Here is a 24,020-nt window from a genome sequence, read left to right on the forward strand (position 1 = left end):
AGGCTCAGGGAGCTAGTGTCACACAGGAAAGCTGGAGCACTAACTCCCAGGTCCACCTGTGCACTCTGTGCTCTATCATAAGTCAAGAGTTTAAACTTGACTTATGTTACCTTCGACAGATTTAGAGACTAGAACTCTTCCTCTAATGGCCAATAATGTGTGTTCTCTGTCTGTCTTTGTAGACTTCCCCGTGGCTTTGTCATTTGCTTGCTGTGCCCCCCGTAAATAAGGAATTCCCTAGTAGAGGACAGGAAGTCAGGTTGATCTTCCCTAGCAAGTGAAACCATGACATGATGACCCTGAAGTCCCCTGTCTCACAATAGGGAAAAGATGAATCATTAGATATAGAAGCCATTTTTATCCTCCGGTGCTCTGGGAAGCTAGATTAAAATGGACCTCTGGGGGCTAGTACAGTGGCCCTTGTATTTTCTCTTTTAAAAAGGTCAAAATTACCTGATAATCAGGCTTGAAATCTCACTACCTGCCTGAAGGATCTGATAAGGACAAGAATTATTAATGTCAAGTTGCAGATGAGAAAGACTGATGAGGATAGAGGGGATTATTTGTAAGTCCTCTGGGATCTGGGGGCTCTGTGCCAACACCAGAATCCAGTTCATCACCTTCCAGCCAGTGCCTCACCTACTGCCCTGCTTGTGCTAACAGAGTTCTTATAAATCTATGATCTTCCTCATGCCTTTTAGACATCAAATGACTCATACAGAGGAGCATGGTTTGACGAGTTGCATATAAACGTACCCAAAACATACGGATTACATTTCCTTTAAAAACACATGGGCTTAAAAATTAAGGGGGGAAAGTGCTTGGCCAATGTTTTTTGGTTTTGCAGAACACAAAACATTTGTGGAATACTTTGCAGTTACAGAATTTGCCAAACCTCAAACCAAAACACGTTTAGGTTTGTCGATCTCAATCTATCCCAGCGCGATCCAAAGGCTCAGGAAGGGAGGGGTGTAGAGGGCAGATGGGGAAGACACAGCCACCCGCTGCCCTCTCTTCAAATGCCTCTCCAGACTCTCTCCCACCCTGCCAGCCTCTCTCTGCAGCACCCTCTGAGTGTGGCCAGGCGACCGCAGTGTCCTGAGCACAGAGAAGAACTGAGGAGGCTCGGGTGAGGACACTTATTTCCATTACTGATATATAGTTTTTAAATGTTTATTTATTTTGAGAGAGAGAAAGAGAGAGAGAACCTGAGCTGGGTAGGGGCAGAGAGAGAGAGAGAGAGAGAGAATCCCAAGCAGGCTCCGTGCTGTCAGTGCAGAGCCTGACATGGGGCTTGAATCCACAAACCGTGAGATCATGACCTGGGCTGAGATCAAGGGTCAGATGCTTAACCGACTGAGCCATCCAGGCGCCCCACCTCATATTTTAATATAAAGAGACATCCATGGAGAGTACTCCTGACTCCCAGCCCTATCACTCTCTCCTTCCCCTCACTGGGCACCGCAGTGCCCCATCTGATTGCTGAGCCTGGGAGAGGGGACTCTTTAGGACCTGCTTCCCTAGAGCGAGTGTACATTCTGGGCTCTTGCCATTGATGGTAAGTCCAGAAGAGGCAGCCTGCCATTCTGGGGAGTGGTCCCTCTTCAGGGCAGTTCTAGCCCACTCGTTCAGCCTCCACACCTACGCCTTAGTATCCAGACACCTTTGTCAGTAATAAAGCTGGTATTTCAGTCTCCATTGCTTCAGGCTCCCAGGACTTTCTTGGACTTTATTCTGAGTTCAAATGAGGACAAGAGGTGACATTAATTGGGCCTTTCAGAACCCCACCAGAAGCCCCAGTGAGCCAGGGTGTCATCCCTGTGGTGTCATCATCACCAGAGCCTGTCACAGTCCTCCCTGCTTCCTTAGGAAGTGCCATTCACATGCTTCTGTGTGACAAGGTCACCACTCCTCAAGCTGTACTTATGGCGCTGCTACTTTGCATTGCCATGTGATTGTGCCCCTGATTAGAAGTCTCCACCAGAAGTATGTGTGTGTGTGTGTGTGTGTGTGTGTGTGTTCATGTTGAGAAGAGTGGTAGACAGGTGGTCCTTTGGATGGAGACACTCACAGATTTTGCTTCCAGGCATTGTCTCTGCAATGGGAGGGCAATTGTGTTTACTTCTAAATTGTTCCTCCTAGATTTCTCAGAAATTATGTGGCCCAAATCTGGCTTTAGGGAGGTTGGAGGAGATCCATGTATATTTGCTTTTAATCAGGCCTAGTCCCAGGCACGATATCCAGAGTTAGCTCTGGGAGATTTCTCCTTCCAGGAGGAGATAGTAACACCTTCCTGTTCCTAGGGAAAACAGATCCCCTCAGCTTGATTAGTTTATGTCTTGTGGTCTGTGTTCCTGGGCTCTGCCCAGTGTTAGAATGTGAGTTCCATGGGGTGCCTGGATGGCTCAGTAGGTTAAGTGTCCAACTTTGGCCCATGTTATGATCTCACAGTTTGTGGTTCGAGCCCCATGTCAGGCTTTGTGCTGACAGCTCAGAGCCTGGAGCCTGCTTCAGATTCTGTGTCTCTCCCTCTCTCTCTGCCCCTCCACTGGTTGTGGTCTCTCTCTCTCTCTCTCAAAAATAAATAAACATTAAAAAAATTAAAAGAAAAAGAGTGTGAGTTCCTTGAAGACTGTACCTATGTCAGGTAGTCTTAAGCTATTTCCTACAGCGTCAGGTACACAGAGTAAAATGATAATTGTTCATTTACTTACAAAACAGCAAAAAGATTTGATGAGTGGCAGAGAAATTAAAAACCAGGAACTCTGGAGTGAGAAAACCTTACCCCAACCAAGGGTGAATCAAATGCAACAATAGTGGAGAACTAGTTTTGGACACGAACTAAGAAGGGAAGGAAGAGTGAATCTATAAATAGGCTTAGTCTCAAGACTGGAGGCAATGTTGTTTCAAATCTGAGATCAGGTCCATCTGAGATGGACTGATGCTGTGGACACTGATTTAGCCTCATCCTAGATTAGACACACACACCCTTCAGGCCGTCAGAGCTGGCTCTGAACAGTGGGAACATGCTTTTTGCTAGTTTCAGAGTCTGTGAGTGCAGGAAAGGAGTCCCAGAGACTGAGTCCAGGCAGAGTGAAGTTTAGTTGAGAAAGGTTGCTCAGTAGCGAATGGAGAGGTAACATTACATCTTTATGGTTGGGCACTCCAGTGGACAGTGTATTCCAAAGAGAAGACAAAGGTCACGGAGCTGAAGAGAACCAAGTGTTCGCAGTGTGTCCCATGGTCAAGAAGCAGCCTGGGGAGATACATCTGTCCACAAGCCTGACGAGCCCACTGTGCTCAGCTAGGGGGAGCATTACACCTGCAAAGACCTTGCACTTGAAAGGGATAGCAGAGGAACAGAAGGAATGAAGAGTCTCTGGGTCTCTCAGTCCACATCTAATGTGAAGGCCTTGTCTCTGCTAGGAGTGGCTGCCAAGATTTTACAGAAAGCCCAAGTCAGCTTGGGAAATTTTATACAATTCCCAGGGACTTCCTCCAAAGCAAACACATACATAAAAAGGAGAGGATTAAAATTATGATCTGTCTGGAGAGTGAAAGGTTCTATGAACTTGTCTTAATAGTAGCATGGAGTGCATGACTCTGGGTTCTCTCAGTAGCCTTCATCCTGTCTTTGACCTTGGGTTTTACCTTACTCCCAGCCTCCATTGCATCTAAGACAACTGCAAGGGCGACTGTCCCACGTGATGTGGTTTCATCCGGATACTCCCAGCTCGTGTGGTGCCTCAGAAGCCACTGCTGTTGGTTCCACTGCTGTAGGTCCCCAGTGGAGTGGCTCTTCTGCGGTCCAGGGAACTGGTGAAACTTTTTAGAAGGGTATCTTTTTCTCTGGAGGCCACCTGTGGAGGCTTCTACCACGACACTCAAATCCCACTTAGGAACTATCAGAAAGGAGCTGGAGGCAGGCCTCATATCATGGGGCACTTGGTTCATACAAGTAACTGTAGGTTGTCCCTCGCTGAAAAAACAAGAGGCACTTCAGGATGAGGTGTATGAGGCAATGTGTGTCTAGGCTGATTCTCAGCCAGCACTGCTGTTTGCTGGGAACGTGGCTGGTGGCTGTCCTTCTTGGTGCCTAGTGTCCCTTTACATAATATTTCAGGGGAGAGTGATCTAAAAATGGAGCCATTAACTGCATTACGGGAATGGATATATTTGCTTGCAGGAGGAGGATGCTTAATGAGGCTAATACTTAGCACAAAGGAAGGAATCTCCATTGATGGGGCGGGGGTGGATATTTGGGAGTAAAAGATTTTCCTGTGACCCCCCTCTTCAGCAACTGCTGTCCCAAGACCATGTTCATAGAGTGAAGAATCACCTTCTTGAGCACAGACAGGAAACCTTGTGAAGGCCCAGCCCTTTCTCACAAAACCCAGAGTGGAATCAGAATGCCTCCAGTGAATGGAAATGAAAAGGAAGGGAAAGGAAAAGTCAGCCAGACACTAGCCCCAGGGCCAGGTCATTGGTGCTTAGGTCTGAAAGAAACCATTTTTCTTTGTGAGTTGGGGAAGAAGTGTGCAGGGTGGGTCTCTGTCAAAGTCTGTTAGAAGAATTCTGTTACAACCAAGTGTTTCCAGTCTTGTCCACACCCTGGCCTACCTCTTAAGCTGAACATATGAAATTACTATATTTGTGGGTCAAAGAGGTAAAATATCGGCAGTTTCATACCGTTCAACCTTGTATATTCATTTCCAGGAATTTGAATCATAAGTATACGATAACATTAGTAATAATCATCTCACGTAGTATCGGTGGTCCAGGTTTTCCCTTTCTATCTCCAAGTTGATTGGTATTGTTAGAGTGTTTCCCATTTGATGGATGGTAAAGCTGAGTAGAGTGAGGTACTAGCTTTCAGAATTTGCAAATCCAGCCAATGGCAGCATCCAGAGGGTGATGTCACTGTCCTCTATTAGGCACAGCTTGCCAGTCAGCAGCTTTGCTCTTGTCCCTCTCCGGGTCCCTGTCACTCATGAAGGCTCACATAGCAAACTTAGAGCCAATGCACTGACCACTTGCCTTCTTTCAACCAGCATGACTTCCAAGTGTCTCCCTCACTTTCAATTTCTATATTTTTATTTGTTCTCCCCAAAGCCATTGACTGTGTTTTTCCAGCCAGTCTCATCCTGCTCATTCCTGGCACTCTTACTAGCCCCTGTAGATTTTTCAGACTCTTTTGTTATCCCTGGCACGGGTGCCATTTAGCAGATCTAAAGTAAGTAATCGGCACTAGACTCCCTCTTGGGAACTGCTGCATCTACAGGTCAAGGTAGCTGGCCCTGTACTAGACTCTGGTGGCAGCGTCCTGCCAGACTCCCCCTCTTCTTCCAGGCCATGGCTGTTTATCACGTCCCTTGGCTTTTGGTCTTCCAGCCAGTATTTAACATTTTTCTCTGCCTTGTTATTTGTTCTCTCTCCTCCGTCATGAACCTTTTCCACCATTGTCCTCTTGGCTCCGTTGGTTTGCCAGGGAAAGTTGGCAGTTGTTTTATTATCTATGGCTCTCACCCAGGGATGGTGTCATCTAACAGAGTGACGTCTTTTTAATGGCTAACATATTGGAGTCTGAAATATCTGCAAGATAATGAGGCCTACAGAGGCTTGAGGGACACGTTTTCAGTTCCTTGAGGAGAGAATGAGAGATGGAATTAGGTAACATGCAGGTCCCTCCACATTCAATCCAGAACCAGAGGGCTGACACAGTTTTGAATTCCAGGGAAATAAGAGTGTTTTCTCCTGTTACAGGTCACAACCTGAGCTGACGGTGGGATTTTGTTTGCTTGAGTTAGACCGATGGCCCTCAAACTTTCATTATGTTTTTTTCTCTTGTTCCGATGTATTTTGTCTTTAATCAATCTGCATTTATTAAGTAACAATGAGGAGGGAGTAGTATCATTATTTCCGTTTTATTGAGAGCGAGGCTGAGGCATGAGAAGGTTGTATGGCCTGGTCAAGATTGCGATGATAAGCAGCCGGGTTGCAGTTTAGGCCCAGGCAGTCTGGCTCCAAAGCTCTTGGTCTTCTTTAAAAAAAAAAAAAAAATTGTTTTTAACGTTTATTCATTTTTGAGAGACAGAGAGAGACAGAGTGCAAGCCGGGGAGGAGCAGAGAGAGAGGGAGACACAGAATCTGAAGCAGGCTCCAGTCTCTGAGCTGTCAGCACAGAGCCCAACGCAGGGCTCAAACCCACAGACTGCGAGATCATGACCTGAGCCGAAGTCGGCCGCTCAACCAACTGAGTCCCCCAGGGGCCCTGCTCTTGGTCCTTCTTAACCACTGTACTAATCTGCATCTCGTGTGATTACCAAATTAAAGTTTGACCATTCCAGGCAAATGCAAAGAAACTTACTCTTTTAGTTAGCCTGCTTTGTGTCATCAGGGATTGTTACTGTACTTCCTGAGGCAATGAAAACTCCTTCGAGAGTCCCACTGCTACCCATTCAGACTCCATGTGGGGTGGGGGGCAGGGTTCCCGAGCTGGGAATCCCTGGGAAGGAACAGTTCTGACTCAACTCCAAGCATGTGCCCATTGGACACCTGTTCTTCCAAACCACTGTAAGGCACATCAGTGACAGCCAATCAGCGTGTAGATATACTTGTTGTACCATCTAAAGCCAAGTTTTGAATGATGGCTTGTTGTTGGTGTTGTTTCCAATTTGCAGACCTCTGTTGGGGGGCCTTTTAAAATATTCCTGGACAACAAATACGTAGGAGCCAATTCCAGATCCAGGAAAGAAGGAGGTGTGGAAGGTTTGCCCTCACCTCAGTGGATGAAGGACAGTGTAAGAAAAAGGATTAGAAAGTTGAGATATGGTAATTAGATCTGAAAGAACAGTGTATTCTGGTTCTGTGTCTTTTCAAATGCTGGAACAGGAAGAGAGAGGAAAGATCAGAGGTGCAGTACCGCCCATGGGATAAAATCCAAGCACCTAACATGGCATAAATATCCACAGTATCTGCCCCATCATCTCATCTTGCACCTGGAGCTCCAGTCACCCTGAACTATTTTCAGTTCCCAGAATGTGCCTTCCCTTCCATACCTCCAAGGCTTTGCGCACACTGTTAGTTCTCCTAGGAAAGATCTTTCTGCCTCTTGTCTGTGTGGGAAACTGCTGAGTAACCTTTAATAGGAAGCTGAAGTCACTGGCCTATCATGGAGTGATCCTGGAGTTTCCCAGGTGTAGGAAGTACTTCTTGTTCAGGGCTCCATGGCATCTTCTATGTATCGTCAGTGTAGCACTGATCACACAGGTCAGAATTAGTCATTTACATGTTGTTCTCTCTTTCTTCTAAGTTTGTTTATTTATTTTGAGATGGTATGTGTAAGCAGGGAAGGGGCAGACAGAGAGAGGGAGAGAGAGAATCCCAAACAGGCTCCATGCTGCCAGTGTCGGGCTAGAACCGTGAACCGTGAGCTCATGACCTGAGCCAAAATCAAGAGTCGGACGCTTAACCAACTGAGCCACCCAGGCACCCCTACACGTTTTTCTCTTTTTGTTAAACAGGACACTCCCAAATTACAGTAAAGACCCTCTGCTCTTTTTTGTTTTTAAATCTCCTGAACACGGCACATTTACTGGTTGGAAAACTTCTTTGTGACTTCAAAACCCCATCTCTGTATTTCTTGACTGTCTGTTATTGACAGATGGCCGATGGCCTTATCAATCCCTAGTATAGGTTCCCTTTGTTGCCAGAATCACCAGCAAATAACTTGGGGAAGAGTTAAAAGTCAGAACTACAGAGAAAATAAATAGAAGAATCATAAAAAGCAACCCTGTCCCTCAACACAAATAAAAAAACAAAGTATACATCAACGTGCTACCTAATAGATTCATGAATGTAGTTATAATTGTTATAATTATCAAATATTTGCTGAACTCCAAAGCGGGGCAATCCCACATTTTATTTTTAATTAGAATTTGGAAGAATAATTCTTTGCAGTCTGGCTTTTTTTTTTTTTTTCAAATCAGTTGATCTTGAGGCATCATCAATTTGTAAAAGAGATCTTTGGCTTGCTTCCTTTCCTTCCTTTTCTCCCTCCTCTTGAGCACATTCTGTTGGTTTGGCCAGTGAGCAGACTGAAAAGTCTAAAGAGAAGAGGCCTGGAAATCAGAGAGATGATTCCAGCCAAAGCACTGAACAAAAAGGGTTAGATATGGCCTCTCTTGTCACTGGAGCAAACAAGGAAAAGTAAGCAAGAAGGAGGCACTTGCCAATATGATCATCTCTGATTGGAAACCTCAGACGTGACATCAGGTCTCTGGTGTGCAACGGACCCAGAGAGGCCCACCATGTGGAACATGTTAATGACGTGAGGTTACCTAAGACTGCCTTTTTTTTTTTTTAATCTGTTAGACAATAAATTCACTTTTAAGAACCTTAAGATAAAATTTTACAAACCCAGCGTTTAATGGTGATGAATAAGTAAACAATGTGCTGCTCACGCTAAACTTTGAATAGATGTCCAAGTGGCCGAAGATGTTAATGGGTAGTTGGCAAAGACTCTTGTAAGAGAAGATGAGGGTAGAAATGATGGGCCTCTGATAGGGGACTCAGACTTGCAGGTCAGAAATTCTGTGACTGGAACAGAAGAAACCAAAGGAAAAGTGAAACTCCTCTGAGACCTGAGTCAAGAAAGGCACAAACAGCTATGGAAACAAGTCCCACTTCTCCAATACCAAAGGAGTCCTTTTGTCTTCAGAGCCCTGATTTTCCATCAAGTTGTTTTTTTAAGTTTTACGCTGGCTACAGTTCATGAAACAATGGCTCAGTAATAAAACACAGGGTGAAAATTGACTCCTTTTTAATGAATTAAGTGCACGTAAATTGAGTCTTACCAGGCAATAGGCATCACCTTAAGCACTGGGACACAGAGAAACATGGGATCCAAAGCAGACATGCTAGTGATGGAGAGGGAATTTATTACCTGGATTACCTGGAACTTATCTTGCCGTGGCCCATCACCCGAGCCTGATACATAGAACTAGTACTTTCTAACAATTAGATCTATCCAGTGAAGCTTAATGGAGTTTGAGGACAAATAAGATGTGGCATATAGTAAACAAATAGGATTAATTTTTCTAAAAAGAGACATGCTTTGCATATATAAATAGATTCAGGGAGTATCCAGGAAAATTCTATGAAGGATGGAGCCACGGCCAAGTGTGGTGAGGAATGTGTGGTCTTAGTCATTATTTTTTGGTAGTCATGACCCCTCCCCCACCACCCCACCACCAAAATGAATCTTGTGACCGACCCCTGGACTGGATAGACCATGGCTGTGTCCATATGTGGAATCTCGTGCATCACATTAACAGCTAAGGAAAGTCTTCCTGAAGGGGATGTGGAAACCGTCTGGCACTGTCACCATTTTCTCATTGGTAAAGGAACCAGAGGGTAAAAGTTACATCAGAGATTTCAGCCCAAGGTCAGAAAGAACTTTCTAATGTCTGTTAGAAAACTGAGTATTTTCCTTGGGAAATACTCCAACAAAGGCTGAATAACCATCCAAGCTGGCATCACAGGAAGTAGAAGTAGGTGATACCCAGGAATTTCCCTTTTGTTTTTTTATTAAAAAAAATTTTTTTTAATGTTTATTTATTTCTGAGAGAGAAAGAGAGACAGAGCACGAGCAGGGAAGGGGCAGAGAGAGAGTGAGACGTAGAATCCAAATCTGAGCTGTCAGCACAGAGCCTGACGTGGGGCTCGAAGTCACAAACTGCGAGATCGTGAGCTGAGCTGACGTCAGATGCTTAACCGACTGAGTCACCCAGGCACCCCAACTTTCCCAATTTTTAAACCTATTGATTCCACGACTCAGTCTTTCAGTTGGATTTTAGACTTGGATAGATGGGCAAATGGCCACTATCCTATAGAGAGTTGACTGCTTAAATAAAATCATGAATACCTTTGCCACAATCTTTTTGCCTGTTGTGAAAATGAAGTCAAAGCTTTTTATATTTCTTTAATAAATACAATATTGGCAAGTATAACAGTATATTATTGTTACTTCAGTCTTCTGTCACTTTATTAGGAAATGAGAAGGGACTGTTCTTTGTCCTTGAGCTAATATTTTGCCCCTCGTTAGTGCATGTTCCTGAGAAGAATGGAATTGGAGGTGGAGCAACAAAGGCCTTGCCATTTGCAGGGAGCCTGCCGTGCCATTAAAGGGAATCCTAAGATGTTCTGGTGGGTGGCCAGCATTCCAGAGCAAGGCAGTGAGATCTAGGCCCGGCCTATCTCTTTCTTACAATCATCAAAGCTCGGCATGCCTTTATCTGCCTATCCCCTTATTATTGTGAACTCCCTAATTGCCTGGACTCTTTCTCTCCACAAATAGTTTCATGTACTGTATTCAGCATTGATGTAGGTGAGTATGTGGACACGTCTTCTATTCCTACTTTTAACAGATTAACAGCTAATAAACACCATGCAACACCCTCTCTTCTCAACCTCTTCTAAAAATACAGAGTTCGATTTGCCAACATTGGTGTATTTAAAGCCTCCAAGATTCCAGGGAAGACTTTAGAAAGTTAACTGTGCAAGTAAGGGCTGTTCAGAGAGGAGATTTTCCAACATAAAGAGCCAATCAGTGTATCAGCAGCTCATCTGAGAAGAACCTCAGGGGATCTTATAGTCATTTATAAGGAAAGGATATTTGTTCTCACTTAAAATAAAACTTTTCACTTTGTTCTTGGTCTGAAGGACTGAAGACAACTCTGGAAATGTATTGCCTAGGGAGCAGGACAGGCAGCGTGTTTTCATCTCAGGAGGGAAAGCTTGTTTTTTCTGGGAAGGGACGCCATGTTACCTTCCAGTAACTTTGCAATGAAAGGACTATGTCACCTCGTTTTCTCTACCCTCCTTGTCCTGCCTTCCCCGTAGTCCCTGAACTTCCCTTCCCTCCACTTAGATAGAAGTGAAGCAGTTAATTTTAAAGAAAAGTCAATAATCAGAAGCTATGTTCAAAGCTTTAAACGAAGCCCCAGCCAGGACTCTGTTCCGAGGACTTGGAATTTCAGCAAGAATATGTCTGAGATAACTTGGACAGTTATGTTGAAATTGTGCCCATCAGCACCTCATATATATGACAGAGAGATAATTTATTGACGGGTAAAGTAGGCACTGTGTGCATATTTCAATTAATGGAACCTCCAGGATCAATGAAACAGAGAAGCCTTAATGTATTCATAAAATCCTGGATGTTTCCTGTGGTCTGACTGTCTCAAGTAAGTGACCCTCAACGACCAGCTTGATTATTAGATGATAAAATACAGGTAAATATTTACAGAAAGGTCTTGGCCTTTTTGCTTGAGGTATAGTTTCTGGGACCAAACCCTTTCTTTGCCTTCAGGTGGGTGTTTTTTAAGGCAACGGAAACTCAAGTGTATCTGCCCTGCTTGCCTCTGTTGATTTAAGAAGCCTGTAAAGCCACAGCGATTTGACAATTTCATTGACTCCACATATTCACTGATAGAGCTGGGGCAGTCTGTGTCTGTGTCACTGTGGTAATGATGACGACATCGTCCTGTGCTAGAGAAACCGGCAGCACTACTCTCTGTTCAACTCCATTCATGATATTAGTGACCTTGACCTTTAACAATTAAGGTGGGTTTTTTTTTTCCATGCAGACCAGACATCCTTTGAAGAAAGCTCAGAGGAAAAGTCCATCATAGTTACGACTTACTCGCAAATAATCTGAATTGGGCTAATTTCTTCTTCCTTTTGCATTTCAGTGTCATCTATACCTTGCGCTCGTCCAGACGAATTGCCCCTGGTGGTGATATCTCTCAGTGCCTATGTCTATACCACTTCTCAGACAAATCACCACAGATCTTTAAAAAGTCAGTGCATTTCTTGGCGTTATTTACAACTCCCTTTGCTGACTTTTCTCCTTGGCAGGACTGGACTGGAAGCCATCATGGAGACTTACGCGTTCTGGAGACCCCCTGTGCGCACACTCACCTTTGAGGATTTCACCACCATGCAAAAGCAGCAAGGTAAAGTCGTGGGGCACGGCCTCTGCCTGGTGATAGTGCCGAGGAGAGTGGGAGCAGAACTGAATATAGCACATCTGGCCCCAAGCCAAGCCATGAGTTACACCCGTTCTTCTAGAACGAAGAGTACTTGGTAGCGCCCTAAATAACCAAAGCATAACCACTTGCGCAAACAAGCCACTTCCAGAGGCAGCACGCTTTCACTCTTCCTAAAAGCAGGGTTACGTTCACGATTATGATGGTGGTGAAATTATTACTTCTACCCCTGAACGTTCACATAGCCCTTGGTACTCGAAGAGATCTTCGTAATAACATCATTTATTCCTCATGCCAGCCTTATCAGTTTTCTTAATCTAGTTTTGTAGATGAGAACAAACTCGGCCCGCACAACGGCAGTGAATTGCTCAGGTCTGACAGCAAGGTGGGGGGTGCTGCCACAAGCCCGTCGGAGTCTCTCGACTTGTGTTCCCTCCTGTTCTTGCTTACGTGGAACAACACCTGCCTCAGGTTGATGGGCTGGGTGGACTTTTTCCTTGCACTGCTTTGTCCTTTCTTCCAGGATCTGCCCTCTCTGGCAGCTCAGGTCGGGAAGCCTGTGGCCTGCTCACAGATGATTCGTGGGCTGACCTCAACTCTTTTCTTCAGTCCCATCGGTGGCTCTTCCCAGCACAGCCCCCGTTCACCTGGGGAAGCTTCCAGAGTGTCAGATGCTTTATAAGCCTCCCTCTCCAACCTCCTCCCGTCCCAGAGTGGCACGGGCCAAAATTACAGACATAGCTTATTCTGTTCTGTCACATGGCTGCCGTTAATAGAGCCCTGAGTTTTGAAATTGTGGCTCTGCCATATGGGAGACCCTTCTAGGACTTGATGATACGTTATATTACATTCCCCTCCCTGGGGAGCTTCTGGTGGTTTGCACGCTAAATTAGGTTTTGTAACCTATATTATTGCGCTCTCTCAGATTGTAAGATAAAGCGATTGAAAACATAGGGTCTGGAGTCAGACCGCTTGGGTTAGGCTCTTCCTAGCTTTGGGACCTTGACCAAGTCCCTAATCCTTTCCGATACTTAGTTTTCTCATGTGCAAAGTGGAGAATTTTTGTGAGGATTAAATGAGACAATGGAAACAGAGGAAGCGCTCACGACATGCTAGCTCTCGTGGTGGTGGTGGCAGTGGTCGTCATCGCCACCATCTCTGTCCCTCTCTGTCCCTGTACATGGATACCTGAGAGGCAGATGCATCAGGGACAAGAGATACTGCCTTTCTGATGATTAGTTATTTAAAACATGATTAGACCATTCACCTTCACAGGGATCTGGTGAGGCAAGTGATCCAGAATTTCTCTCTCTCTTTTTTTTTTTTAATAAATGGAGGAGAAATGGAAGCCCTCTGCATGAAGCAGCCTTCTCCTCATAATCCTGTGAGAAAAGAAGGGTCAATGCATCTTCAGGGTGTTGCTATTGCTTCTAGGCTCTTGTGGCCCTTAGGAGGCAGAGGTATTCTGACAGTTGGGAAATCTGGGTCTCCATCTTGGATGGCCACTACCTCTCTATAACCTTGAGCAAGGTACTTCTATGAATCTGTTTTCCTCACTCACCAAAGAGGGGTAATTTTTTTACAAGATCATTTATGTAAACATGCTTCATAAAGGAACATGTGTCATTCTCATGCAAAGATACTTACTTGATCCTGTTTATTTCTGAGGTGGCTCCTTGCTTCTTTGCCCTTGCTTTATGTCGATTTTGCAAGCTCTAGCTAAGCAAGAGTTTGTATCATTGAGGCTGGTGTGAGAATGTTGGCAGGGGTATTGCCAGTTCTTGAGAAGCAGGCATGGGTGGGGACATTGTGTTCACTGCTGTGTTCTCAAGAACTGTCACAGGGCCTGGCACCCCGGAAGTACCTAATGAACAATGCCAAGTGAAGTCACTTGGTGGCACTGTGGCTCAGGTAGGCAGGGTCACTGTCTGATACATGTGCTTGGAGCACAACTACCTAATATGTGTGTAGATGTGGATGTGGAGTGATGACTGGGGTTGGCAACCTGTATTTCAGCAGCACGTGGGGCCGTTAGGCAGGCACAGGCAGAGGGAACTGGCGTGAGTTGCTTAGGTGTGTAACATGGCTGGTTTCATGGTGTTTCTATCGAAAATTTATCCATATGATAAATTTATTGTTGACACTTGGGAAACAATGGTTTAAGAGAAACTGGACTTTTGAAGTAAAATGTCACATTTAATTAGGGAGTCCATTTTTTATTGGTGGGGGATGAACTTGGAATTACTAGATACATATGGTAGTGGGATGGGGCTGGAGGGAGATCCAAAATTCTATTCAATTGTTTAATTGGAATCCATTTTTGAACTATACATTGAACTTGATCCAGATTCTCATTATTAAAAAATATGTGGCTTGGTTTCTTCACATTAACAAAGGACATAAAAGAAACAACATTCACTCCCTCCTCCCTTAAGAACTAAGAATTCCGGTAGCTCTGGACAGTATCACGCATGAAACAAAGAAAAGAGACATAGCCACCTGTGTTGAACTGTCTCGTGTCTTAGAAGGAGTAGAAAGTGATGACCTTCTAGAGGGAACTTCGGTGGCAGACTGATCTTGTAGTAATTCCCTTTTGGTGAAGAGAGTATTGGCAGTGTTGACATGAAACCTAAGCTCCACATAATGACTAACTTACCCAGTGTCCATATAACCTCACTGCTTCAGACATATGAATATCTGGCATGTCAAATACATGGCCCTAAGACTGTTTTCTACTGCTGCTTCTGCTGTTGTTGCTGGAAGCTAGACTCTTCTGTCTTAATGAGGTTACAGATGCTTTTTTTCATCCCGTCCTTGCTGTCATTTTTATTTCTCTTTCATGAAGACCCATTTGTTGATAACATTGCAAGGAAAGCCCTTAGTTGAATTAGCCACAGTTTTGCAAAAACCCAAATCCTTCTGTTTAAAAAAATATATTGAATGGGTATTCTATATAGTTGTTTTCTCCTATGGAGAAGCATGCATGGGATTCATTATCCTCTGCCTTTTACACAAAGAGAAACCGAGGCACAGAGCAAAGTCTGCTCACATATCTGCAGGTAAATGGTGGAAGAAGTGAGCTGAGGATTCCAAAGTGCGTCTCCATCTTGACAGGGCAGTTCCCTTTCCATTAGACCACATTTGATTTCTTCATTCTTACTAGAGCTTTGATTGTCCACAATGTTGTTTTTTAGTTTACACTTCCAATTGATGTTTCCTTGCCAACACCTTGAGCATTAATTCTAAATAGGTCGATATTCTATTTTTATGAAGTCAAGTGTATGGTCTTACCTTCAGATGTCTTCATTTAGAATCAGCAAGGGAGTTCACATGTTTGGAGAGTCTGGAGATAGGATTCTATTTCAGGAGGGGCTTCTGCCTGAACACTGCTAGTGGCAGGGACAAAATGAACTAACCAAGTAGGTGATGCTTGGGGACGTTGACTGAGGCAACACAGGTAGAGAAGAAAAAAGAAGAGCCCAGGTCAGTTATGGCCAAGTGCAGTCCTGTTGTTCTGATGATATATACAGTGGAGCTGTTTGTATGGCCCAAACCGAAAGAGCTTGTGTGAGCACCATCCGTGTCCAAGGGGCTGACAACTCTTGTACCAGGAAGGAACCATCTTGGACCAGTGACACCAGAGCTGGCAGTCCATCTCCATCTGTGGAAATAAGGAGACCTGCCATTTATGGAACACTCCCTCTTCCTCAAATGGTAGCAGACATCACCAGAAAAGACCTCAACACTATTGGGTCTTTTAATGTTTGTCAGGCAGTTAAAAGGATATGAGCATCTCTGTTGGTGCTGGGATTTTCATCAGCTTGATTTATAACAATTAGAGGTTGGTCCTGGAAAGGGATCAGAAACTGAGAAATTCAAACCAGTAAAACACAGGGAAAGGGGACAGTTCAAGGGACAGCTTGTCTTTGAATTACTGTGGATTACTCTGTAATGATTCCAAGATAGCTACTTACGCAGATCTCATGTATCACTGAGGTGAGGAAGGATGGCTGTGAGGAGCTCGTGACAGAGATTGACAGGGTGTCTGAACTCAGTCCACTAAAACAGTGGCGACATACATTTTGTTTTGTCCCAAAGTCCCTGATGCTCAATGTGTCCAGAAATCTAGCACACTATTTACCTTACAGACTTGGCGCCCTCTCCTGGGGGAAGAACACCACTATATATATGCATCATCCTGGGTATTTCCCTGCCTTCTTCCCCACCGTAGGTAGCCCCCATCTCCAAGTTCTGGAATCCGTCCACACCTCTAATCTCCCTTGCCACCACCTGCTCCAGGCTCCCACCTGACTTCATCCTCAGACCCCCATGATGGTAACATAGCTGTGAGCAGCAGTAGACCTACATCTTAAGTTTCAATTTGAGGGAAAGGGTCATGTGCCCCTCTTAAGGTTTCTAGCAAAATCTCTGAGTCTCATTGACTCAAATTGCGTCACCCCTGAACCAATTACTGTGGTCAGGGGTGGGGAATATGATGCGTGGACCATCCAGCTCTTAGTCACATGCCTTCCCTGGAGGTAGGGGTGGAGAGCTGAGAGTGGGGGATGGGGGTTTTCTCAGTGGGAAGCTGGGTACTGTGGCCAGGAGACAGGCAGATCGGCCCTCAATGGCAATCACAATTGGTGTGTACATGGCCGACCATGAACTGGTGTGGCCGCAGGGAAGGCAATAAAACAAGGAGCAGAGAAAACAGACCAGTTCATGGAATGTGAAAAAACAGGGCCAGCCCAGCTAAGCAAGGTGGTAGGTGTGAAACAGGGCCATTCAGGAAACAGAGAGACTCAGAACCCAAAAGACCAATGTGAAAAATGAGAATTGGGTGAATATATTACAAGCTAGATTAGGGGCACCAGGTAAGCATCTGACTTTGGCTCAGGTCATGATCTCACGGTTTGTGGGTTAGAGCCTTACATGGGGCTCTCTGCTGTCAGCGCAGACCCTGCTTCTGATCCTCTCTCTCTCTCTCTCAAAAATAAACATTTTAAAAAAAGGAAGAGGTCTGGATCTATGTATATCTTTAAGCTTTATGGAGAAGGATGCATTAAGAGTCTTTCTAAGATTGAAACCACACAATTCTCATTAGCACTATAACGTTTCACATTTGCATTCTAAGAAGGGTCCTCATTTCAACTAAGGGTAATTCCATAGTAGGGAGGAATGGAGTTGTTATCCTTAACTTTATGGCTTTTGGGTTTATTCCCTGGGATCAGTCCACAGGGTGCTGACATCTTACCTTTTCCCTGTTTGAACGCCTCAAAGGCGGCTACTCAGGGACACAGTGATCCCACATTCTCCAAGGGACACATGCCACCAAGTTATATGAGAGAAGAGTCTGGCTTACGCAACCAAGTAATTACATGGAAATTTATTCTTTACTAGCCCAGATGGGGTCTTGTTTTTACTGTTTTTCAATTTTTTTGGGGGGGGGGAAGCACAACAAAATAAACCCAAAAGGAAACTGTATGTGAATGCCTCCATATTACAATCTGGAAGTGATCAATTTAAAGATGCAAAAGTCAGCAGGTTTGGTATTCAGGATTTTCATGGTCACATTGTACTTGTCTTCATGGTACACAAGTATATTCTAGGTTATTGTCCTCGTATGGAATCACTGCTAAACATGTATTCTTTTTGGTTATTTTGGCTGTGAGCCTTGAATATTGGAACAAGTTAATGTTGAATATGAATTTCAATGAGTATCTCCTCACTTGGGTCCATGGGTAAAACAAGATGCAGGGAGGTGGGGCGGGTGGGGGATTGGTCCTGGAATACCAGAGAGTTTTCAGCTACTTAGGGCATTACATTTTAATCACCTCTCAGACATGGATTAAGGCCTCTGGGGACAGTGGGAAAGACACCAACCTACCTATTTGTGTTCAATTCCGATTGCTTGATCTGAGAATAGAGACACAGAGCAGGGAATTTCCATTCTAGGCAGGGGTGAGGCGAGAGGGAAAGATCGTTCAGAGAGGAAACAGAGCTGGTTTAGCCTTTGGGAGTACAGGCTTAGTGGGCCCATAGTGGTCACGGGTCCAGTGCTCTGTCATTCGCAACCACGGAGGCTCCTCCAGCCTGTTACATCCGGGCATCTAGCTGTGACATATGCTCACCAGAGTGCGGGGAGGCCAGACATGCTCAGCTCCGTGGACAGAAGCCAACACCTGAGAGTCTCCCCATCAGAACTCAAATGCCCTGTGATTCCTTTCTCCTTCTTTCACTCCTTCTTCACTGACAGAAGGGAAAAGAAATGGAAATAAATATTTAATGCCTTTGTGCACTTTGTATTATATGTTATTTCATCCATTTCTCAGAACATCCCTACAAAGGTAGATACCTGAAATTCCATTTGTATAGAGAGAGGCTAACTTGCAAGGTCCCGTAATCAGTAAGACAGCTGGGGAATCCAAATGCTACAGCCCACACTCATCTATTAATAAAGCTTCAATCAAGACCCTGAGAGCATTCAGGACCTGGCTGTGGCAGAGGGGTGAGGTGAGAATGTTATACAAGAAAGGGAGGTGTGCTTTTCTCTGAGAGGCAGCTCTGCCCCCTTTGTATCAGTGTCGCCTGGCTTTCCACTCTGCCCTAGCTCTTCTGTGATGAGAGGCCTCAGGCAGCCGAGTGTTGAGATGCACAGGGAGGGCAGCCTGCCTCCTTATGCTTATTTAGCGCTTGGCTGGCACTTCCGATCTTGTTTAACAGCCGACAAGCTGTTAGATCATGCGAGAGTAAAGACTTCTCGGTATCTCGTTTGCTTCTCTGCAAAATGAGTGCCACAGTCTTCTCTATGTGGACTTTGAAAACTGTCGTTTGTATTGAGTACTTTAAGTGCACAAGAGCACTTCTTCAAAGTGAATGGAAGCAATGTGACCTCCTCTTGGACAGGCTTGCTCCCCGGCTTCAAACACTGGTTCATGTGGGGGCTCCCGCCCCCTGAAACTCTGCAGGCCACCAAGTCTCATTTCCAGGGAGTGTCATCTAAAAGCCAAAGCAAGCCGACTACAAACTTTTTAACATGTACCTCTCATCTGCTCAGCAGAAATCCCTGTGACTTGTTAATAGCTCCCTTCTTATTTTTTTGTAGTGAAACCAATTGAGGCCTTAAATCAGTACCATTCGTTCCATCTCAGGCCATCTGAGAAAACCATTTAGAGTTGTAAAAAGTCATCTGTTGCATCTTGCGCTTCCTGCTGCAGGGCGAGGGCCAGTGCCTGACAGAGCGAACCCACAACAGGACGGTACAGTGTGCCGAACAGGGGGTCTCTTCGGGGACCCCATAAACACCAGATCTGGGAGAGCAAGAACGGACCTTCAAAGAGAGGAGACCAGATACATATCCCATAAAACACAAACCTCTTTACAGCTGGAGTCAAGTTTCTCCACTTGCGCCACAGCGCTGCTTTCACCGAAGCTCATAGTGTTTAGGGTGGAAGAGGAGGAAGATGTGTGCAGAATGCCGCTTGCAGAAAACGAATCTCTGACCTTCCCCGGCCGGCCCTGTCGCCGAGGCCACACAGTGTTCCAAAAACAAGAAGTGGGAGATGTTCTTCCTCCTCCTTCTCAGCTGTCCCCTTCCCAAACTCCTTTATATTAAAAGGATTCCTTGAAAAGTCCTTGTTGGCCATGCACACTTCTGTGTAAGTTTCATCCTCAGACGCAAATATAATTCTGCAAGGATAGAAAGTGAAGCCTTATCAGTTTGAGACCGTCTTTCAGAGATGAGGAGAACGAAGAGGCAGGACACGTTGCCTGTGGTCATGAGCCGGGTGGAGGCCGGCAGACCTAGAATTTGTCTGGGTGCTGTTCCTATGACCGTCAGCTGCTGGCTTCCTTCTCCCAGGGGTGTTGACAATGTTGGCCTTCTCTCAGTTTGTGGAATAAAAATCTTTTTGCGAACCCTCTTAAAGGAACTTAAGGCATGAAGAAGAAACAAAGAAGGAGAATTTCCTGAAATGACTTTAACTAAAATCAGCTCCTGTTTGTAGTTCTACCTTGGAAGTTTCATGGGGGAAATTTTTGTGACCAAGGAAGAAGTGACACTAGTTGGGTTTTGTAAAAATTTAACTCTGACAAAGCTGTTGACAGGAGCTAAGTTTGTACTTCAATACTACTACCATATCTGTGCACGTAGGCTGAGGCTAAAAATTAACTTTGGGTTTCTCTTTGAGGTATCTGTGTCTCGGTGTGCACATCTGGATCCTCCTCCCTGGCACACTGTGGATGGTTCCTCTGTATCTCAATATCCCTGGAATCCTGCTGGTTTTCTTCACATTTCTCTCATGGATAAAAACCTTATTCCTGTTCCTTTCCACTTAAAATGTCCTTTACCCTTTTATAGCAGCTCAGGTTCCTCACATGAGTTGTGGATGACCTGAAGATAACCAGGCTCGTGGGGTGGGGGTGGGGGGAAGCTGTGCTTTTAAAGAACTCTGGGAAATTCCCAACCTTGCCCTGAAGGAGGGAGTCCATCATCGGAGGGTCTCTGTGGAGGACAAAGCAGCCTCCTGTTCTGGAATTCAGATGACAGGTCCAGCGGCCCCAGCAGTCCCCACTGTCTTTGCCAGTGGGCGAGGCAAAAATCGGTTGCTACCCTGCTGCTTCCTAGCCCTGGGAAAGGAGAAGCTTGGAAAGGCCATTTTTTTTTTTTTTTTTTTTTTTTTTTTGGCTTCTGAGAACACATTTGAAGTAGGTTGGGTTGAACTGGCCCTTCATCTGTTGGTGCATCAGCCACCAATCCAGTTCTAATATCCACATGTCAGAGAAGCAACTCTTTCAAACACAGATTCGGGGACTTTAGGAGATGAAAGGGAGCTGGAGTTCCTCTACCCCAAAGTGTGGTCTCTATGCCAGTAAGCAGCATCAATCTCAGAAATGCATGTTCTCAGGCCCTGCCCCAGACCTGTAGAATCAGAAACTCGGGGTGGTGGGTGGGGACAGTCAGCAGTCTATTTTAACAAGCCTTCCAGGTGATTCTCATGGCCCTTAAAGTTTAAGGATTGCTATTCTGGGTACTTTGAAATAAGGAATTTGGGTTTTATCATTGCTTTTCACCCTTGGCTGCACATTAGAATCATTTGATTGCTGTTTAGTTGGTCTGAGGTGGGATCCTGTCACTTAAAGCTTGTAGCTTCTCCTAACTTATCCAATTCAATTTCTCATCTTCTGGATAAAGAAACAAACCCAGAGAAGATAAGTGATGTGCTCAGGGTCAGCTGTGGGGGGGGGGGGGGGTTCGTGTGGCAGAGCTGTGAGGGCACAGGTCTCCTGACTTTGTGACTGTCTGAACCCCTGCCCTCACAAATATCCCAAATCCACAGACTATATTTACAGTCCTTGTTCCAGTCTCTGAGACTGGACAGGGTCTTACAGAGGGAGATTGGCAGACCCTCTGGATTATGATGATTTAGTTACAGGTTAGCTCTGCTTTATGCTAACCTAGCTTTTCCGGTTGTACTCATAATACCTCTCATATGACAGAACTTCAGGCCAGTGCCTCCCTTCCCACTACCTGGGCCCCTCTCAGTCCTCAACCTTGACCTAGTGCCCCATTTCCTCTGTGGGTACGGTCCTGAGATTTGGTATGCTGTGTTTTTACCTGGAAGACTAAATATGGCAAAGTCTGCAACAGTCCCTGGTGAAAACATATATTTCATGCCTTTCCACTGAGAACGGAAGAAGTTTTGTGGGGGGATTTTAATGCTGAGTACCAGAGGTCTTACTGGAAAGTGAATTTGTTTCTTCTTCGTGCTTCAAGTGAGAAATGGCAAAGTGAATATTGGAAGGGTTTTTTTTTTAAAAGAAGACTTTGAAGGCATTTACACACAAACAAAAGTTTAGTGTTCTTTTGTGTCATCTCTGTCTTTTTTGGAGAGTGTGTGTGTGTGTGCCTATGTATGTGTGCACAGATAGAATCACTTAGGTCTGCTGAGTTAGGAGAAAGCTGTGGTTCTGTAAAAATCAGCCCGTCTGGGACATTTGAGGGTACCTCCTGCATGGCTTGCCTCTGGCCTGGACGGGCCTCTGTCTCAATGGCATTTACCTTTTATTTTTCAGGGGGCAGCACAGGCACTTCCCCGACCACCTCCAGCACTGGGACACCATCGCCTTCAGCTTCTTCTCACCTTTTGTCTCCATCCTGTTCTCCTCCAACATTTCACCTGGCCCCCAACACTTTCAACGTGGGCTGTCGAGAGAGCCAGCTGTGCAATCTGAACCTCTCTGATTATCCACCATGTGCCCGAAGCAACATGGCTGCCTTGCAGAGCTACCCGGGGCTGAGTGACAGTGGCTACAACAGGCTCCAGAGTGGCACTGCTTCAGCCACTCAGCCCTCCGAAACCTTCATGCCTCAGAGGACTCCATCCCTGATCTCAGGAATACCGACTCCTCCCTCGTTGCCTAGCAACAGCAAGATGGAAGCCTACGGTGGCCAGCTGGGGTCCTTCCCCACTTCCCAGTTCCAGTATGTCATGCAGGCCGGCAATGCAGCCTCGAGCTCCTCCTCACCACACATGTTCGGGGGCAGCCACATGCAGCAGAGCTCCTATAACGCCTTCTCTCTCCACAACCCTTACAATCTGTACGGATACAATTTCCCCACTTCTCCGAGGCTAGCCGCAAGCCCGGAAAAACTGAGCGCCTCTCAAAGCACTTTACTCTGTTCTTCTCCTTCCAACGGGGCCTTTGGAGAGAGGCAGTACCTGCCCACGGGGATGGAGCACAGCATGCACATGATTAGCCCTTCGCCCAACAACCAGCAGGCGACTAACACCTGTGACGGCCGGCAGTACGGGGCGGTCCCAGGCTCCTCCTCCCAGATGTCCGTGCACATGGTTTAATGGCCAGGCCGAACAGCACGGAGCCGGGGCCCCAGAGTCTCCACGGGCAGATCCTCCTCTTTGGGAGCCCAACGCCTTTGAAAAACGGGAACTGTGTATATTTTTTTTCTTTTTTTCTTTTTTTTTTTTTTTTTTCTGGAGGAGGAAAGCACATCCCGAAGAAGAACAAAAGACCTTTAAGCCACTGAAGGATACTTAACCGTGTGGAATCATCTCCGACTCAGTGGCCATTCTCCTGCCTTCCCAAACCTTAGTTTTATAAAGCATTGTCTACTCTAGAGTGGCCTTTGAAGAAACTGAATTAGCATTTTATAATAATGTTAAGGGAGATGCTAGCATGTAGCAGCCATAAAAAGTTACCCCCACACAAATACAGACCTACCTATACGTACACACATACATACATACATGCGTGCATGCATGCACACACACACATACATATTCGCACACAAACTTACCTACAGCGATACACACACACACACAGACTTGGAACTGGGCGAACTCTGTGGAGGGGGGCCCAGGTGGGTGCTTTCACCAAGAATCGGTCTATGTACAATGCTAGATGGACTGGGCCAGCAGTAGCTGCCAACCTTTCTCCCCTGCAGCTTACCCTGTTTCTGGAATGAACCGTGTATCCTGGAACCCCCTCCTATTCACAAGGGTGGACAGACACCACCACTACAACTGGACTTGGCTTCCTGAAAAAGATGGCTTTTGAACTTTGGCTCTCCTCACTCTGTGTTCGATCGCTGACGTTTCCAGTGGTACCTGTGAAAAGGGAGTAAGAGTAGCCGAATGAGAAAAGAGGAGAAGGAGTAGTGGGCAAGAGAGAGGCGGAGAGCGAGACTGAGAGAGGAAGTGTGAGCAATGGTGAGAGTGACAACGCACCGAGGAGATTGGTTTGGGGTCGTTTCTCCCCCTCCCCCCCTACAGGTGATAGAATCATGGCGTTACCGAGGAGTAAGCCTCTCTGGGACACTGTGCAGAGTCAGGGCACTGGAGAGAGGACCCGGGCAAGGAATGCACTTGGATCCCACAGCTCTGACCAGCATGATCTAGAAGAGGGGTGCGCTGCCTGGAAAGTGCCCATTCCAGAGCACGAAGCCTGGCG

The 24,020-nt window shown here is 45.7% G+C and overlaps 1 protein-coding gene and 1 long non-coding RNA gene across 6 annotated transcripts in view; one reads left to right on the top strand and one right to left on the bottom strand.

Annotated features, from left to right (window-relative positions):
* The window catches only part of TBX15 (T-box transcription factor 15), a 101,909-nt gene extending 79,000 nt beyond the window's left edge, over positions 1–22,909 (top strand). For both annotated transcript variants that reach the window (XM_047871309.1, XM_047871308.1), the window contains exons 7-8: positions 11,920–12,017; positions 22,125–22,909. In XM_047871309.1, the coding sequence (XP_047727265.1) occupies positions 11,920–12,017; positions 22,125–22,909 (883 nt within the window). The remainder of the gene's footprint in view (positions 1–11,919; positions 12,018–22,124) is intronic.
* On the bottom strand, positions 14,340–22,275 carry LOC125172789 (uncharacterized). Of its 4 annotated transcripts, none has more exons than XR_007154834.1 (3): positions 22,193–22,258; positions 18,182–18,299; positions 14,340–15,711 (listed from the first exon to the last, which is right to left on the bottom strand). It is a non-coding gene; the product is annotated as an uncharacterized LOC125172789 (long non-coding RNA). The 4 variants fall into 4 exon arrangements; XR_007154833.1 differs by having other exon boundaries at positions 22,111–22,211; XR_007154836.1 differs by lacking the exon at positions 18,182–18,299 and having other exon boundaries at positions 22,193–22,275.
* Positions 22,910–24,020: the final 1,111 nt, after the last annotated feature.

The sequence above is a fragment of the Prionailurus viverrinus genome, chromosome C1, assembly GCF_022837055.1.
Source record: "Prionailurus viverrinus isolate Anna chromosome C1, UM_Priviv_1.0, whole genome shotgun sequence".
Taxonomy (NCBI): Eukaryota; Metazoa; Chordata; class Mammalia; order Carnivora; family Felidae; genus Prionailurus; species Prionailurus viverrinus.